The 18402-nt window shown below is 40.1% G+C and overlaps 1 protein-coding gene across 26 annotated transcripts in view; it reads left to right on the forward strand.

Moving 5' to 3' along the window:
- The window catches only part of KCNMA1 (potassium calcium-activated channel subfamily M alpha 1), a 505772-nt gene that overhangs the window by 423925 nt on the left and 63445 nt on the right, over positions 1-18402 (forward strand). For all 26 annotated transcript variants that reach the window (XM_055720090.1, XM_055720092.1, XM_055720089.1 and 23 more), the window contains one exon: positions 10248-10341. In XM_055720090.1, coding sequence (XP_055576065.1) covers positions 10248-10341 — 94 coding nt within the window. The remainder of the gene's footprint in view (positions 1-10247; positions 10342-18402) is intronic.

The raw sequence follows: 18402 nt of genomic DNA on the forward strand, positions 1-18402 counted from the left end.
AACTGTCTTTTGACAGCATTCAGGGGAAAGCAGAGGTGAGGAATATATATCTGGCTGAGTTTCAATCCTTTATGTGTGAGGAGAATTAAGACTGAAGGAGTGTGTATTATTAATGTAAAATTTAAGCACCAGATGCCAATAGGAAAAAAAAAAATAGAGCAATGCATTTGTCATTCAATTTTATGTGCCTTTAGCCAAAAGGTGCAAGCCTGGGACACAAAGAGAAGGAAAATAATAATAATAAAAAGAGATGTTCCTTGGGCTGCAGTGTTTCAAAGAGAACGTCTCATGTAAGCACCATTCAGTATTTGTAAAATGTTGTGAGATGGTACGTTCTTGATATTCTCGGATCTTGATGTTTTCTTATCTGCTTTAGATGGCACACACTGCAACGAAAAGCCAGTGAGCCTCACCTGCTTTTCAAATGGTGCTAGTATGTAAAGATAAGCAGCATATCTGTTTCTCTTTGTATATATAAAAAAAAAAAAGGCAATGAAATGCATTTCCTCGAGTTTGTAATGCACACAGAAACCAAACCAGCAATCCCGTTTCAGTGGAATTACCATTTCAGACACCAAGCAAACACTGCTCTGCAGTTTCTAAAATTAACATTCTTGTATCTCATCAGGCACCATTGTACTGTAGTTTCTAATCAATGAATTCATTACATCTGTTACCACTAAAAAAATCAAGTAAATTTGTAGAATAAATATTTCATTGGCGTGAAGTGATTTTTAAAGGGGACGAGTAATATTTATTTTCCACACACACACACAAATGACATTCCCATTAAGCCCTATTTCAATATTACGCTAAATTCCAACCCCAACCGACTGGGCACATTTTCTTTTCTGAAACTACCTTTGATAAGAAATGCATTACAAACTCATCAGTTTAGCTTCCTGTTAACAAAGAGACAGCAGCCGTCTGGATTATTCTAGATCCGCAGTGAAACTGCCACACTATGTATGCTCAAACTAAAGCTGTGCAAGTTTGACAAGGGGCAGATGAATCCAGGAGTTATTGTGCAGGGGTTTAAGCCTATGCGGCAGCTGACGGTTGAAATAATCATCTATACATCGCTCTGAGCTAGCTGGGGAAAGGTTGAAGCTGTATATTTTCAACATATCTAGCCTAATGGTTAATCTGTTGTCTTGTACAGGGGGTGCTGGGTGGAATCGCGGCGCTAGCTGACAGTTGGGAGGAAGGGCTGTGGGTGTTTTCAGTTGCCTGATTCACAAAGTGGTAGGTAGCAAAGTCCGAACAGGCTTGTCATGGAAAGAGGGAAGGCACGTTCGCTGTCGCTCCCATCGGAACGGACCCGGGGAGCCAGCAGCTCAATCAACATATTGATTATTTGCATTTAGCCATACAGAGCTGCAGCTTGTCTCCACTCGCCCCCCGAAAGGCCAGCTCTGTGGAAGACATGCCAGGTTGCAGAAGGGTGATTGCTCCTTTGGAGGTCAGCTGGGAAGATGCTTAGGAGAAGGAGAAGGGTGAAGTTGTAGGGGGGAGGATGAAAATCTTTTTTTCAAACCGAGACAGTTGAACTGTTGCAGACACTATCTAGACTTCTCGCGCGGGGTCTGGCATAGCTGTGCAGCGACATGGCGTTACTGGCTGCAGAGATTAAGGGGGTGCAGTAGGAATTAGACTGAAACAAAAATGAAGTATCTGCAAGTGACAGCTCTGGCTGATGGCTGACTGCGAAGGAAAACACTGTGCTAGTGTCTGGCGGAAAACGGTGCTGAAAGCCTAGCAGCTGATCGAGATGGGGGAGGAAAGGAGCAGTGGGTATCAGTGGTGGTTGTTTAGAATGTCTGGTTTTGGTCAGGATATTTTTTTCTCCTTTAAAACACATTTTCATCTTCCCTTCCAGGCAAATCATGCTGAAGCCAGTTTCAGCCATTTTGTTGAAAGCACTGTACTGGTATTCTGCCTTGTTTCATTTAAATTAAAGCTCAGCCCGGTTTTAAGTTATGGCAAGTGTAGGCTCACAAAGAATAAATAGAGATTGCCATAGGCATTAGATTAACTACGTTGGTTGTTTTAAAAATGTTCAGGGAGTTGCAGATTGCATTTCAAATTATCTTCATTATAATAAATAAAACGTATAGAAATAGAAACAGGCATGATTCCCTAATGCAGTCTGTAGGCAAGTGTATATTCACTGAGCTTGAAAGGGAGTTCATGAGAGTGGGGGGAAGGAACAGGAATGCTTGCAGCTTCAAAATACTTTTACATAAATTGCATTCATAGCTCACGTTTTGTAGACCTTGTTTTGTATCTGTCTGATGTTGACAGGTTTCTGGGGCAAGTTCTGCACAGCATTTTCCAAAAGCAGGTAGTGTTCACTCAGGGTGCAATTAGGAAATACTACAGAAAACAGGGAATTTCTCACTCTACTCCTATCCTCTTCCTTGTTGCTTGCTGTTCTCCAAAAGTTATTCAAAATTTGCTCTCGAAATGACCAGTAAGTGTGTCTGTTCTTAGTTAATAATAATGCCTTATGGATACATCACAAGTCTCCCGAATAGTTCTAATGAACTTTGGCAGAATAAAGAATGCAAGCAGCACACTCGTCTAGTGACCACGTGCATTGAGGATAAAGGCATGTGTCATATTAGATGAAAAGAAACTTATCCACGACTAGCGAATAATTCTGTTTTAGTAGACTTGCTGGTGCTGAACTCATCACATACTTGGAAGAGAACCCTTGTGGATTTGGAGATCGTGGTTTGACGTTGCACAGTGGTGCACCAAATTACCCCAGTCCTGACGGTTTGGTTGCCAAACCTACTGAGGCAGAGACAGTACGTGAGGATGTATTTAGTTCCATATAATTCACAGCAATCTTTGTTTCCCAAGTATGTTTTCTATGGAAATCAGCCCACATAGTGGTGCAAGCACCCAATCAGATTATTTAAAGAAATTTGTAATAAAAAAACCTGCCCTTGCTAAACAACAGGATTCTAGAAAAAATGTGGTTTGGATTCCGCACATTATAGTACGTATCTTCAGAAGTGACGGTGTTTCTCACTTAGTTGTGTAATAGTGCTTAATCTGAAAGCACAGTAATACCTTGTGTTCAAAATTGCACCTCTGTGCTTGCACTGGGCGCCCCATGTGTATCCTGACAGGCTTGTGTTTGTGGCACAGTGGGCATGTACAACTTGACAGGCTATTTAGATGAAAAATAACCAGTTTTACTCTTCTAAGGCAGAAAATATGTAATTGTATTAGAGGAACGGAGAAAGATAATCATCTCTACCAAAGATAGGTTGTTCAGCTATTATACTGTAGTCCTTGCTTTTCAAAACCGAGTAAAAAGACCCAAGCCATAAACTGTTGGAGTCAGAAAAAAAGCTTGTCCTATGGACAAGGTATTTCATAGTCATCCAGTGTGGGGCTTCTTCCATTTTCATCTGAGGCAGCTGAGCTCTTGTCAGGGGCAGGAGGTTAGAGTTCATGGGATGAAACTGGTAGTTGGAACTTCGAAATCTGGAATAATTTGACAAAAAAATGGCAGCTCTGTTGTTCCCTTTGTTTAATGTTTTGATTTTCCATGGTGGTACTTACCCACGCTGCTGGAAATAAGGGGAAGTAGGATACGTTTTAAGCAGCTCAGCCTGCCTTCATGCTGAACAAGATCATGTGATGCTATTAAGTACGATGCCAAGCTCAAGCTGTTACGCCATACTGAAAGACAAGGTATTTTAGTTCTGGCTCATGCTGTGGCACTGCAAGCACAAAATCTTGGGAAAGCTTGCTTATGTCTGCATGGAATATGCCATAAACCATACTGTTATAGAAGTTTAGTGCTTAATAGTCAGGTCTGGTGTCTGAAACCATCACTTACTGATCTCCAGAAGAGACTGTAAAAATATTATGATGTTTCTTAAACTTGGTCAGAGGAGGGTGGATATGTATTATTAATATATTTTGGTCTTCTTTCATTGTATGTGAAGATACTTTGTTGTAGGCAGGTGGTTTTATAAAGATTATTTCCAGTATTACTGCCTGTAGTTTAAAAATGGAACTGAGTTGGTGCATTTCAAAGTGTTCAAATATACGCTTGACCAGTGGCTTGCGTAGGGAGATAGGTCTCTGCAGATATATTTTATCATCTGAAAATTGTTGTACTGGAGGGATATCAAAGATGGAAGTACAAGATACGACAAAACCCTTATAACTGAGGTAAGATTGATAATTTTCAAGTACTGTATCCAGTATGATACAGAGCTTTTTTTTTGGCAGTTTTGCTGAGGAAAGATACATGCTACCCTCCGATGATTTAAAATCTTTGTGAACTCTAACGAGTGTCTATTATTATTATTATACTTTAAATGTTACTACTCTTAGTGATGAGCAGAATAACACCATGAGTTAGACTGGTTCTGTTCTCAGCGATTATTCTGTCCACCTCGGTCAGAGCCGTAGCGAGCCGTCAATTCAGAGAGCATTGAATGGGAATGGCTACTTTGTCACAAAATAGTTGGACCTGGTAAAATGTGTTCAAATGAGAGGGAGACAGATTTTGCACTTGAACACAAATGGCAGGTGTGGACGCTATTTATGTGTCTTTCCCTTTCTCAGGTAGCGTTTCTAGCTGATGGTAAACTAGACAAAGATGCCAAAATACATGCTAACCTCCTCAAATAATTTGAAGGTATTGTCTGGTCAAAGTTCTCCATGGAAACTTTAGGACTGTTGAAACACATGGAAATAATGCTGCAAGATTATCAGTCCACAGGCTGCTCCGTACCTCACCTCCTCACCTCATATTACGTAACAGAATATGACATCTTAGTGGCTCCGCAATATACCTTGTTCTCTAAAAGACTACTATTTCAGAATTAAACAAGCATTAGCCAATCATTACTGCATATTTTCACTAGAAAAACATTTTATTGTCTTTTATGGGGGATGGCATTCGTTAGAGGCATTCATATGGGGGTTTTCTTTAATTAGCTTCGATATATGAGAAATGGAAGACTAAGAATCACATTTTCAAGCCAAGTCTGTATTTAGGAATTAGATTTCTTCATTTTCCTTTCAGATGGGCTATGTGCAACCTCCTGAAATTTATAGTAGTCAGCACCTCTGAATGCCCAGCCTTTTGTGTAGGTTCCTAAAAATCAGTTTAATTCCATAAGTGTGCTTACACAATTTTGAAGTTTTGACCTTCGTTTTTGCTATGATTCCTTATTTATTTTAATAGCAGCAGAGTGCTCTACCTCCCCTGTCATTTTCAGTAGATTCAAAGGAATAAACATCTTTCACAGCTACTAAATCTCAGAGCCTTTATCAACATGTGGGAAATAAGTGTTGCCTCAGACACACTTACCCTAGGATGGGATTATTGCTTAAAGATGATAATATTGTGGAATAATCCTTTTATAAGTATTCTTTTATAAAAAGCCATTTTTAGAAAAAAACTTAAGAAAGCTGCAGGTATAAACCTTTATTTCAGCTGTAGAAACTGATACTTTAAGCTTTAAAGTCTGTAATTCCACATAATAGCAAAATTGATTCATGCCTGTGGTTTGAAATAATTTTTAATACAAAGACATTAATTTAAATTTTTTCTTATTATTTAGAAGTAAAGAATGCAGCTAGATCAAGTTACACAAAATGTTCATATCAATTCAAGAATGCAAGTACTAATGCACTGGTTGGTGCCAAGTCCACTGAAGGAATCCCGGAACCTGTTCCACTTGTTAATAACCGTAAAGGGAGCCTCTTCCTACCCAACAACCCCTCGCTGCTGCACCTTAACTTACTGAGTTCTGTTGAACAAGGAAAATCTACATACTGTAGATTGCAAAGGGCACTCAGCTTGCCTGTAAAATACCGCTACCACTCCCAAAAGCCCGGGTTGAACCAAGATCTCCGTAGGTAGCCCCGTAGTTGGATGCATAAAGCAATACAGATTGGTTTGTGCATGGTTTTGCAGTCTGTGTTCAATGTGACTATGACATTACTAATGCTCTGTTAAGTGCTTACAGATGTGGGTTTCTCCAGATGTGGTGATTAATACGTTAATCGAGATAGCTAGTCAACTAATGTTTCTGGGTGGTTTGTGCTTTACCTTTCATATGGTTTATTTGCTCAGAAGCGTTTACGTGCTAGGCAGAATGAGTTTACCAGGTATTCCAGTTCACGGGATGTTTGGTAGCATAGGTGTTTTTTCAAATTCCAGCTCTTTTTGGGTTCTACAAAACAGTTTCTCTTCTGGTAGTGACCTCAGCGAGGCAGTGAAGGAGACAAATTTATTTAAAAAATAGTAACAAAATTACAAAGAAAAAAGTTACAAACTTGTCCACTGTTTCTGAAAGACATTCCCTTTATTTTGCTTAAGAAATGGAATGAGGATAAAAGTCAAGTAATATGTTGTTACAGATGTTCAGCTCCACATTAAGGCTCTTAAAATTACCAGCACATCTTAAATCAATTCATGGAACATTGTCTGGAGGTTATGTCATTGAAATAATGAATCCTCTTTACTCAAGAATAATCAAACATGTTAAAATATCAGTGTAACTTCAAATTAAACTCCAACATAAACCGGAGCATCTGAAGCCTCATTAGACTCCTCTGACATTTTTCTAGCACTGAGTCTTCCTGAACTGCAAAACTGTTAAGATTCTCTGCGATTAGACAAGCGAGCACTGGTTCTTACAACAGCACATTAAGCGTTATACTTAGGGGTGTGCAGCAAGCTCTTGAGTTTTGTAAGGACTCACAGGATGGATCGAGGTCTGATTCTGTAAAATTCTGTGTCCAGTTCTTAAACTTATTTGCAATTTTCATGAAAGCTGGTATAGAAAGGCTGCATAATGTAATATGAGTGTGCTTTAATACAAACGCTGTAGCATAAAGATATTAAAAATAACTAAAACTGGGGACTCATTGTCATTAACAAAAGCACTAGGTCAATCATACGTCAGAGCAGAGTTATGTATCACAGCCCACAATTCAGATATGGGTGTCTTTCATAAGGACAAGTAAATGTAAGACTCCCTTTTAAATTAATGCAGACACAGGAACCATGAAACTAAAATGTTTTTTTATGGCTTTACTAAAAATTTTGCTGGATCTATTTCTTTAAATATTCAGGACGTTGATAAGAGCATCTGAAAGATAATAATTAAATATGTTCTATATCCTGATGACTACTGAGAAGCCACTTGTGAGGTAGCAGGGCAACACTTTAGGGAACCAAGCCATAGGTAGTGGTGTCCATTATATACCATTCAAATATTTCAGCTTCATGTATTCCCTTCCCCCACTCTTATGGGGCCGCGTTTCTATGCTGCAGACGCCCTGTAAACTCTGCGCACAGGTTTCATTGAAAAACAAAATCTTGTCTGGATGTGATATGATTAAGATAGATCACCTTTCATTGCCGCAATGAGAATAAATTGCATCCTGGCTTCAGCAAGGCATTGCTTTAGCAACAACACGAGATCCCTCGGAATGCTTTGCTAACAGGTATTAACTAGTGAGCCACATTAACCTTGAACTTCCCAGGCAGTTGGTGACAGTAGCATAGTTTGAATACGACAAGAGCATACCAAAAGAGGGAGCTTAGTTATTGTAGATGCGGTACCAAAAATAAGGGCAGGCTGCTAGAAATCTAGGTCTAGACATGGTTATTGTGGATGATTACTAAGACTTTGGTTTTGAATTGGATGGCAGGGTAGCGTCACCTGGCAGCACTGGAGAACACAAATGTTGGACCATATAGTACAAAAGATCCTTATTGTAGTAACTTTCAGTATTTGAAAGGATCAGACTGGAGTCTTATTAGCTCGCTCAAAATGTGGAAAATACTCTGGCTTAACAGTGTTTTCTATTGTTCATAGAAATATTTGCAGCTATAACATGATCTACAGTTGACTTGCGTTAATGCAAGATTTTGCACGTGGTCCTTGGGGCTATATATCTTCCTTAAACTGTTAAAATAGGATAACAATACACTTACGGTACAATGCTGAAAGTCTTGACAAACATTCTGTAACCCCATGGTAGCAGATGAAATTAAGTGAAATTTAGAATTTTTAGTACCAAGAGAGCAAAACATAGGACTTGTAGCTGGTTTTTGGAAGGATCGTTTTGCGTTGTTATTGTTCCTTTGATCTTTTAAATGGTGGAGTCATCAGATTGAAACTGAATATTTATATCCTATAAAGAACAAGAGCACAGTGTATGTCTTGAAAGCAACCTATTGTCTGTGTGGAATAGCACGCAAATAACTTTGTGATAGACAAGTTTAAGACAACACTAGGCCATTTCCAAGAGAGTGGTTTGCAGAGGGTGTTCTGAAATGCACAAACACTTGCACTTCGTTATAATTAGAAATATAAAGGTATTACTAACAAAGTGATTCTGTGCATATTCGCTTCACGTTACAAACTGCTAAATATTGAAGTGATCTAGTTTAATCCAAACAAACTATCACAGAAAGAAAATTTCAATTTGTATATTTTTTGAGAATTTTCTATGGGCTTATTTATCACTCAGATAAACAAAGAATGGTACTTGACTAATCATCAATAAGCATTTCCACCATAGGACTGACTTGGGGGGGGGGGGGGGGGAAGAAAAATCTAATGAGAAGGAAGTGGCTTTGGCTTTGAGGATGCTGCCCAAGAAGAAAAGAAAGATAAGTTAGTGAATTAAGTTATTACCAGTGTCAGTTGGTGCTCTGATTTATTACCTTTTACACTACTCTTTGGGGCATTTATTTTGGGGTTAGCTTTTTCTTTTTTTTTTGGCCTGTTTTGCTTTTGCAATGCTTACTTTTGTTTTGATGCCCTTGCTGTGTCAGGTGGTGCCAGGTCATTTAAGAAGATACCACATCTGTCTTTTCAAGGGCCACTCCTTTGGTCTCGACCAAGCAAAATGAAGTTCCACAGCAGACTTGGGCAAACAGACATGACAGGCTAGGGTGCAGTCTGTAATAAAATGGTGTTGAGGAGGGATATAGCAGAAGGATATTACTGAAGTTCTTGCTAGATAAGTCTAGGGTAGGTGACATATACCCAGGTTTTGGGTTTGTTTCTGCAGGGCTCATGGCAACTAGATTTTTATTTTTTTTTCCAGCCTCTGCTTGTGCACTGCTAATGTGTGTTAAGCTCTTTTAATATAGCTACTACTATGGCTACTAATCTCTTTCCTTTTAACTTTAAAGTAACAGCTTCCTAGGCATCAGTTATATTATCTTCTAGTTAATTTTTCCGTTAACAATAGGATAGGGGAAAAAGTGAACTTTTCCTTCTTTATATTAGAATAATTCAGCATCAGTATGATTTTTAGAAAGCAGGCATAAGAAAATTCCCTTTGATAGCACATGTAAACCTCATGCGCAGGTTATCAAGCGCAGTACCAATCCTGAAACAGGTGATGGTAAATTCTTATAGATGACTTGTTAGGAAGCTGCATTTCTTAAGCAATACTTATTGTGACATAGGTTATCCAAGAGTAGTTTACGATTGGCAAAACCATAAGTGATTTTACATCTGGAAATTGATCTGTCATTGAAAATGCACCTCATCCTCATTAAAAGATTGCATAACTCATGCATACTCTGTTATACAGGTATTGTCTCCCCACTTCCATTCAACCTCATTCTGTTCACTCCTGTTAAAACTGGCTTCTGTGAGAAGGGTAGAGCGACGAGGTCTGACTTGTGCTGGAGATCCGTGCACAATGGCAGGCTGCGTTCACATTCCCGACTAACTGAATCATTGAACATCAAGGCATTGAATATTTTACATCTCTTCATGAAGACTCTGTTGTTTGGCATGTGAGAAGCAAGAACCAACTGGTGTCTGGTTCATTAGCAAAAGCAGGCTGGCAGCTGTTATGTTGGTATTGCAAATAGTACTTTATCTTTCTGGGAATATAGCAGAGCACTAATTCTACTTTTCTGTAGCGCAGATTAACTGAAAATAACTCTTAAGAATAACCCGAATGTGGTCATCCCCCCCGCCCCCCTTTGTTTTTGAAGTATGAAACCAATTTGAACGCCTGTGTTCAAAACCCTGGTATTCTTCCCTGCTTCTCCTTCAAACCAATCTCTTTGACTAACATGTATTTGATTTTTATTACTGTTGGGCTTATGTTAGCAGTGAAGTATCAGTGCGTGAATGGACATAGAGTGTGTGTTCTTTGCTACTTCACTTGTATTTCATATTGCACTTCGAGCAGTACTTAATCTCATGAGTTCCTTATATTTCCAGTTGAAGATGAGCAGCCCTCGACATTATCACCCAAAAAAAAGCAGCGAAACGGAGGCATGCGAAATTCACCCAACTCCTCACCCAAACTGATGAGGTAAGACTGCGAGAAGCTCATATCTTCATCTCCTTCCTTCCTTCCTCTTCTCCTCCCCCCCCACCCCCCATCAAAAATAAGGGGAGGGGGTGGGGAGAAAAAAAAAAAAAAAAGATTGTTAGATGGTTTCTGAAAGGCTGAAGTATTTATTCTGTCAGCTTGTCAGCAGTTAATGATAGAGCTGAAAAAAATTCTGTCATAAAAAAACAGTTTGAAAAGCTGTTTGAAAAATACATAGGCTTTAAAGTCTGAGCTGTCACCCTGTCCTGTCCGTGTGTAGTTCTTAAACAGCAGTGGCACTAATGATAGCGGGAACCAATCAGGGGAACTCGTGTGGTTAGTTTGCCTCCGGCAATTCTCTTTTTGTTGGATTCCCTCGGAGTACTATTTTCTGTACTTAAGGCCATATGTGAGATGTATCATCACAATCAAAAATGAACCTGAATATTACCTTCCTTTTATCCTGTCGATTGAAATCAAATTTCTGTTAATTGATTTAGACTGATAAAAAAGTCTAATAATCTATGTACTTGCCAAAGCAAAGTTCAAAACTAATGCTGTTTTAGTCAGGCTAAAAGCACATTAATTATGAAATACAGGGATTTTTAAGAGGGTATAGTATATACTTTAAAAGTGGGTGATGAAAACATCATCGTGTTAGTGATATTTTTCCCCTGTTGCTATGTGTACATTATTTTACACTGGTATGCCTTTGTATAACTAGGTAGTTTCCTTGCCTAGGACAAATTACCTCTAAGAGATTCGTTAAAACTAGAACTGCAACACGAAATTGGAATCTATTAAAATAATAGGGCACCTGCATTCTGTCTCGCTGCGCTTCACCCTTTGCTTTCTCAAGTCAGTCAGAACAGGATCAGGTCAGAGACATGGATTTTTCTGCAAGGAGGCTGTTCCTGCTCTGGTTTTGCATATCTAAAGTAGCCAGCGTAGAACCTCAGTCCATAATTGTACCCAGAACTAAATACCATAGCAGAGATTTCCCACTGCATAGATAGATAAATAGATAGAGAGATATGCACACACAGAGAAAAATGTAAACTCATTTACATATATAAACAGAGTCATGCAGTTTGGGTGTACTTGTAACTGTAATTGCTCTGCAGTCACAAAGGTTAAGTGAAAAAAAAAATTAATATATAGGTCTTTCTGTATATAATGTCACTCATGACATTGCTTTTATTGTTGACAATGCTTTCATTCCTGTAAGAATTCTGGATACACCTAGGCAATATTCCTCTTTGTATTTCAGTCAGTAGACTGGAATTTTCTTTGGCCATTTCCAGAAGCATCCATATTTGTTTATTGTTACTGCAATACAGGGCATATTCAAGGACATAAGTTCTACAGGTCATCTTCATCTCTGTTTCAGCTACAGAACCAAAAGTGAGATTGATTCGCAGAGGAAAATGCACCCAGCTGTGGCTTTTTTTTTTTTCCCTATTGACCATCTATTTCTGTTAAATGTATCATTAAAAGTTCTCTGCCTTCCCCTTAGCTCAGCCTTGCCCATATGACACTGATTTACATGCTTGTTTACAGTTTATGAGGAAGAATAAAACAAACATACTGGCAAGCTTCTCATTTTTATGGTGCCAGTTGTCATGCTAGCATCATTTTCAATTTACTTACCTTTGGACAGTCGTCTTATCTGGTGCTAATGGTTTTAACCACTTCAAGTTTAAACATGTGGGAGATTCCCCCCCCCCCGCCCTCAAATCCTAATTTTGGGGAAGTAGAAATAAAAAGAGAGGGAGAGAGAGAGAAAGAGCTGAAACATTTGGAGCTGAACACACTGTCCCTGTTTGCTATGTAAAGTATGCCTCATTTCTTTGATCTTGAGTAATAATAATTCTGGGGAGTTATACTGTTTTCATATGCTTCAAAGCTGTGTCAAAGTTTTGCTGCTTAAGGGTACTTCTTTATTCTATTGGCTCTTGGGTACTGAGATGACAGGTCCTCTGTACTAGGTGCAGGCTTTTTCAAGTCATAGCCTTCAGCAAAACATCAAATTACCAAATACAGGGTAACATACTTCTACACAAATGCCTTTCCTGTAGATATATTATACCATATATATTAAATACTTTAGTGTTACACGGTACATTTTATGTGCAATAGAAAGTGATGGTTTGAGGTAGCCTTAGGGGTACTTTTTTCCACAAGCAGAAAAAGCTAGTGTATACCGTATCAAGTATGGTTTTTACAGGACTTTCTGCCCGAAGGCCTTTGTAAATAAGTAATGATCAACAGATTGGCTGTGGGTTTTTGAAAAGCATGCCTGTGTCAGTTTGCATGATGGGGGAAGATTTTCAAAGTAGAGCCTGCTTTCATTGCCTGCTGAAGAGGGACTGAGGGAGAGTAGTCGTCCTGAGCCTGAGCTGTCTGCTCAGTAGCACATCAGAATTGCTAAACACAGGTCGAGCAGTGAGTGGAGAACTTGCCAGGCTTCCACATCCAGACATTGTTTCCTTCCTCCCTTGCTGCTAAATTTATTCACCAGCCCTGTGTTGGCACCCTCAGCCTCTCCCCGGACCCAACCGCCTCCTTGCCTGACCCTTTATCCACACTGCCTTAGCTTTGGTTCAAGGTGCAAAATAAGGCAACGTGGATGGAAGCAGAAGAGGACTCTGCTAAGCTTTGTGTGCGATGGCCAAACACTCTCCTCCTTCCCGAGAAACAAAGGTGGGCTGTATTATCTGCTGCTTTGTTTCCTCGTAAATTACCTAAAGTGACAGGTACTTGCTTTCCTGCCCAGAAATCTTTACTGTATGTCAGCTGAAAGTACACCAGAGGTAAATCAGCTAAAGCACTGTCATGTCTGTAGCTGATATTTATCTTTGCAATGTTTTTCCTAAATTTACTTTAAAAGCTCCTTTTCAAAGCCAGCTTCACCCCCGTCCCTCCCACAGAAACAGCTGGTGACTGTGCGGACTTTTTTTCCTCAGCTGTAGTCTGGGATCTAGAGGGGGCCTGGGGGACAAGAAGGCTGGAGCATGTGGAGGAGGAATACGTGTAAAGGTCAGTTATAAATTGTAATCAGAGTCGTGACTTCAGAATCCCATTCTGAGCAGCTCTACAGTTAAGACAATGTTGAAGACGCTGTGTAGATTTTAGATTTCCGCAGGGGTTGGGGCAAGTCAGGGAAGAGGGTGTTGTGCCATGAGATAAAGCTTTATGACTTCTGCTGTAACTGTAGTAGAACCGAGGACATAAGCAATATCATAGGTACTCCCTGGGACATCACGGCAAGAGGTCTGACAGGTGCTTATTCAGACCTGCTCAGAAAGTGGGCAGTTCTGAGATTTTCTCACGCACAAGGAGAAAACTACATTACCTAATATGATCCAGGTAGACAGGGAAAGACATCTTTTTGACGTTATTGTCTCTAAACGCCAATAAATTGCTAACCTAAATAACTAGATGGTAGGCATACAAACATTCTTTGTATACGTCACAAACGGTCGGGATTCACGTTTAGGAAGTCACCGTTCTGAGTCCTGCATCGCATCAGATGACACGAGCAGACTCACACTGGTGCAGCAGTGGAAGGATCTAATCAATCAGAAACAAACCCTTCAAATTCCAGCTAGAGCTACAAATGCAACTTAACTAGAAAAATACTCTGCATTGTCATGGTTATTTCGATCTGTTTTACATCAACAGAAGTCTGTCCCATTTAACTCACAAGAACCATGGGTATAATTTCAGAATAAACTCTGACAGGAAAGAACGGGCACTTCTCCTGTGGAGACATGAACACCAGGACATCCTATTACAATAAAAAGTAAAATTCAAATAGGCAGTGGAAGGTAAAGGAAGGCAGGCTCTAAGCAGCAGAGTAATCACAGATCAGGCCTCCTTCTTCATGAGATGGAGAAGGAAAGTAGAGCCAGTTGATGCCTCTGGTGTCATGCAGTGATATCAAGTCACCTGTTCATCACCTCAGAGTCAGAGGTTTTGATGCATGTTATTGATGAACAGCCACGTTAAATATGAGGAGGCTATGTTGCCCAGATATCAAATAGCAAAGCTAGTTTTAAAAAGAAAAATGTGTCATTTTGGATTCCAGAATGACCAGTAAAAATGTGAAAATCCCTGGATATGAATCAAAAAAGCCACTTAAAAGGATTGTTTCTGGGGCTCAAGTCTGCAGTTAATGCTTTGGTAGCTGCTACTGCATGAGTGGAATACACTGACTTGAAGGAAATGTCAGCCCAGCTGAGTCAAAGTACCTCTTAATGCAAGAACAAATAGCATGTGACAGGGCCCAAGGGGCCTGAAAGGCAAACAAATAGTTTGTCCCTGTCCACTCTGAATGTAGTGGTGTAGTTGACATAGGCCTCTAGACAAGTAGCATACTCAGCAAAGGGTCATTATCATTAGTGTCCCTGATCACATAAGAATCAGAGGCATCAGAGGACACTGGGTTTCCAGTGTGTTGCCAAGGAGAATTTCGTAAGCCTGAGGATTGTTCTTGATCAAGGATCTAAAATAATTCCCAACCAAACCATAAAACTTGCTCAAAGACTGTCAAGACCCAGCTAAGTGACACGGAAAAAAGTGAGCTTTTTGGCATACCTTTCCAGAAGCCTAATGAGATTATTTATCTGAAGTTCAGGGGGAAACCTCCTGTCTTTTTTCCTGAAGTTGGATATAGGATGCTAAGTAGATGAACAATGGCTGTGCACATTTATCTCCTCCTCTGCCCAAGCAGCTACATGCACTCAAATGTACACATGTGTTTTTGCTAGTGCCATTCAGGATGAATTTATCTTGCCCCTGCCAGTGCTGCCCTTCCGTGAGCTGAAACTGTGAGCTTTCTCATAGGGACCAGCAAAAAATCAAAACCAATGGGTGGGAGGTCTAGGGGGGAACATTTCTCAAGCAAAAACTGGTAAAATAAGTTCAATCTGATCATTTTCCATGACTCCGCTAAACCAAGCATGAAGGTAAGGTCTGAAGAGGTGGAAGCTCACTGATTAGCCGTAACAAATGTTTATATTTATGTCCCTCAGCCTTGGAGAATTCCATCATGTAGTCTAAAAATTTACGTCCTTTGTTAAGGGTTTATGAGGTTAAGTTTATGCAGTGCTAGTTAAGCAGCGATAACTAATCTGCGACACAACAGGTATTTAATAGCACATCTCCCTTCCTGGTTCTGTTCTACAAGTTCACTGCAACAAACACGAGCAACAGGAGTAACTCAGTAATCGGTGTGTTATCTTAGACCTGGTTTTAACAAGGTAATGGAATGAAATGGTTTGGATACTAGGAGGTGGTATATGTTAGCCCCACGACTGTTGCTACCATCAGTAGCTGTGTTACAAACCATGGGAGTAAGAACAGTATCGGACGTATATGTTCATTTATCTATTTATTTATTTATTTTTAGAGTACTGTGGAATCTTGCAGAAGTATTTTTGAGATGAGAGAGCTGTGTCAGGAAAGAAAAGGAGAGTTTTGCAGCAGCAAAAATCAACTGGCTTTTTAATAAAGTTCAGGGTAGCAGAAGATCCACTCAGATCAAGGCAGTGGAAAGAAAAAACTCTTTAGCTTTAAACTGGGTTTTAAAGAAAATAATGTATTCTTATAAACTTTGACTTGCGAGAGTGGTAGCTTTTATCTTAAGGTATAAAGGCTACACACTTCATTTAAGTGGCAAAAAACACTCCTATATTTTATGATGCCACTTAACCGTGGGTTTATTTTTTTTTTTTCCAAATGAAAAGTTATTTTTTTTCAGGTACGTTCTCCTACCCCTCAAAGATTGCTGGTTCTGCAGCTTGAGGAGATATAAATGGGAAATATTAAAACCAGAAGACACATTGGCTGCGTGCCTTGTCTCCCCCTCATTAAATTGCTCACATAAAAGTCTAGAAGTTAACCATTTTGTGAGAGGGTTCATCCTTCAGAAGCATATTCTGATCATGTCCTGAGGTATCAAGATACTTTAATGAGCAAGATTCCTATGGTAAACAGCTCTATCTCACTGTCCTTGGTAGTCTTGATAAATTAACGTGAACTCTTCAGCAAGGCTTTTGAGGATAAAAAAACTTCAGTGGCGTCTGGGCAGAGCAAGAGGGAAGGAAGGAGAATTGTTGGGATTCTTAGCGCTGTCATTCAGCCCGTAAGCTAGCACGGAGCGCTGGGTACCAACCACTATGTTAGATAGGTGGTTCTTTGAAGATTTAGGGGAGAGGTCAGGCAGTGTGAGGTTGTAACCAATATTGGGGCAGCTTCTGAATATGACAGTGAAAGCATTTAAGAGTAAACTGCAGGTTTTCTTTCTCTTGTCACACTGGGTTGTCTTCTCTGAAGCCCAGTGCATCTGGGCACTGAATCCTTACAAATTTCATTCCTGATTAACCTGTGAAAGGAAAGATCAGTAAGAGAGTGTCATTAGCCTAACACACGTAGGCAACAAATTCTCATTACAACTTAATGCCATCCACACAGACCACAGAGGGTCACAGGGAATGGCTAATGGTAGCCGACAAATGTTGGGTGTATTAGTCACAAAACATTTGCTGGATTCCATCAGAATGTCGTGACAACCTTCACAGCTAGTCCCAGCGAGCTGCTGCAGTCAGTGGAGTTTGCCGGTGACAAGCCGTCACTCTATCTTGGTTGAGCTTTATAGCACCAGTCAAAGCAGTCAGAGAAGATTGAAGTGACAGAGGCCCACTGAGTAAATAGCGAAACATGCAGCGCATCATGAAATATTCAGCCAGGGTGTAAAAGCTCTAAATGCTTTTTGAATTATTAGCACCTGCACTGGCTGCACGTATCTAACACTAACAGCATGTTAATTGCCATGGTTTGTTAAGGTATTTGTAGGAGAAATTTCAAAGGCACGAGACATTCTCCAGTGTGCCCTCAATCCCTATCTTACCTTTGGCAAGCCCACTCCTTCCCACTAAAATTCAGCGTGTGCGTATACACTCGTGAGCATGCAGCCACCTATGTCGGGTAGGAAAGCTCAGAATCCTTGGTCCAGGTGCAAGGTGAGTTTTAAGACCCTGGATCTGGAGCAGCAGACGGCTAACCATCTTTTGGTGGGCAGCATCCAGATATGTCGTATCTCCCTGAGAAAGGCATAATTGCCAACATTACCAGATACAGGTTAAAGACCAGTTGTGTTGTTCCCAGGGGTGTTTTGCCATTGCATTGATATAAGGAGGGCAGAATAAAAAGTAGCCGAGACATTGTTTTGCTGATGTGCAAAGACTAACAGATTGCAGTTTATTTCCATGCAGCGCTGGGGTCCCCGCTAGTCATAGAGTATTGTTCCCAGTATTCAGCTATACAGAGCAGTTCTGCTGCACATCAGAGAGGTTATGTGCTCTGATGTTTGGTTGCACATGAATGATAGCAAGACATTAAGACAACCATGCCAGCACACAAGGGTATGCTAAACAGTAGTCATTTAATGGGGCAGCCATTTGGCCCCAGTGGTCTTTTCAGTTCTGTCCATCCCCGGTCATTACTCAGAAGTTCCAGGCTCAAAACCTCCAAGGAAATAAGTTTGCAGTAGTTACAAACGTGTGCTAGGAGAGCAGTGCTATTTGGAACGTGTAGTGTTGGCTTCCTCGCAATAGGTTTGCTGGAAGTGGGATTTACGGTTTTGCTTTAGGCTGTTGTCTTCCAGGCAGGCTTTCTGGGGTTGCAGCTGTAGCATGGCATTTAGCATCCTTTTCAAGTTTAATTGCTCATAAGAGGCATTATGTGCTCTTCAAAAACCTTGAAAAGATGGTCTTTTGCTCTTCAAGTCATGTGTACATAATATCTGCCATAAGAACCAGAGAAGCTATTTTTAAACTGGGGTTATGGATGAGGGAAATGTAACTTTTGCTCCTTTTCTCCCATGCATGCTATACATCCTTGTCTTTTCCTAGCTGGAATGACCAAATGCTTTTGTCATTGCAAGCCATAAAAGCCGACATTGCAATTAAAGGTTATGGATTTTAATTGATAAAAGGTGGTTTTCTTCCTGTAGTTGGGATTTTTCAAGCAGATGACTTCACAGCCCTGGAGAACACA

The sequence above is a fragment of the Falco cherrug genome, chromosome 9 (assembly GCF_023634085.1).
Source record: "Falco cherrug isolate bFalChe1 chromosome 9, bFalChe1.pri, whole genome shotgun sequence".
Lineage (NCBI taxonomy): Eukaryota > Metazoa > Chordata > Aves > Falconiformes > Falconidae > Falco > Falco cherrug.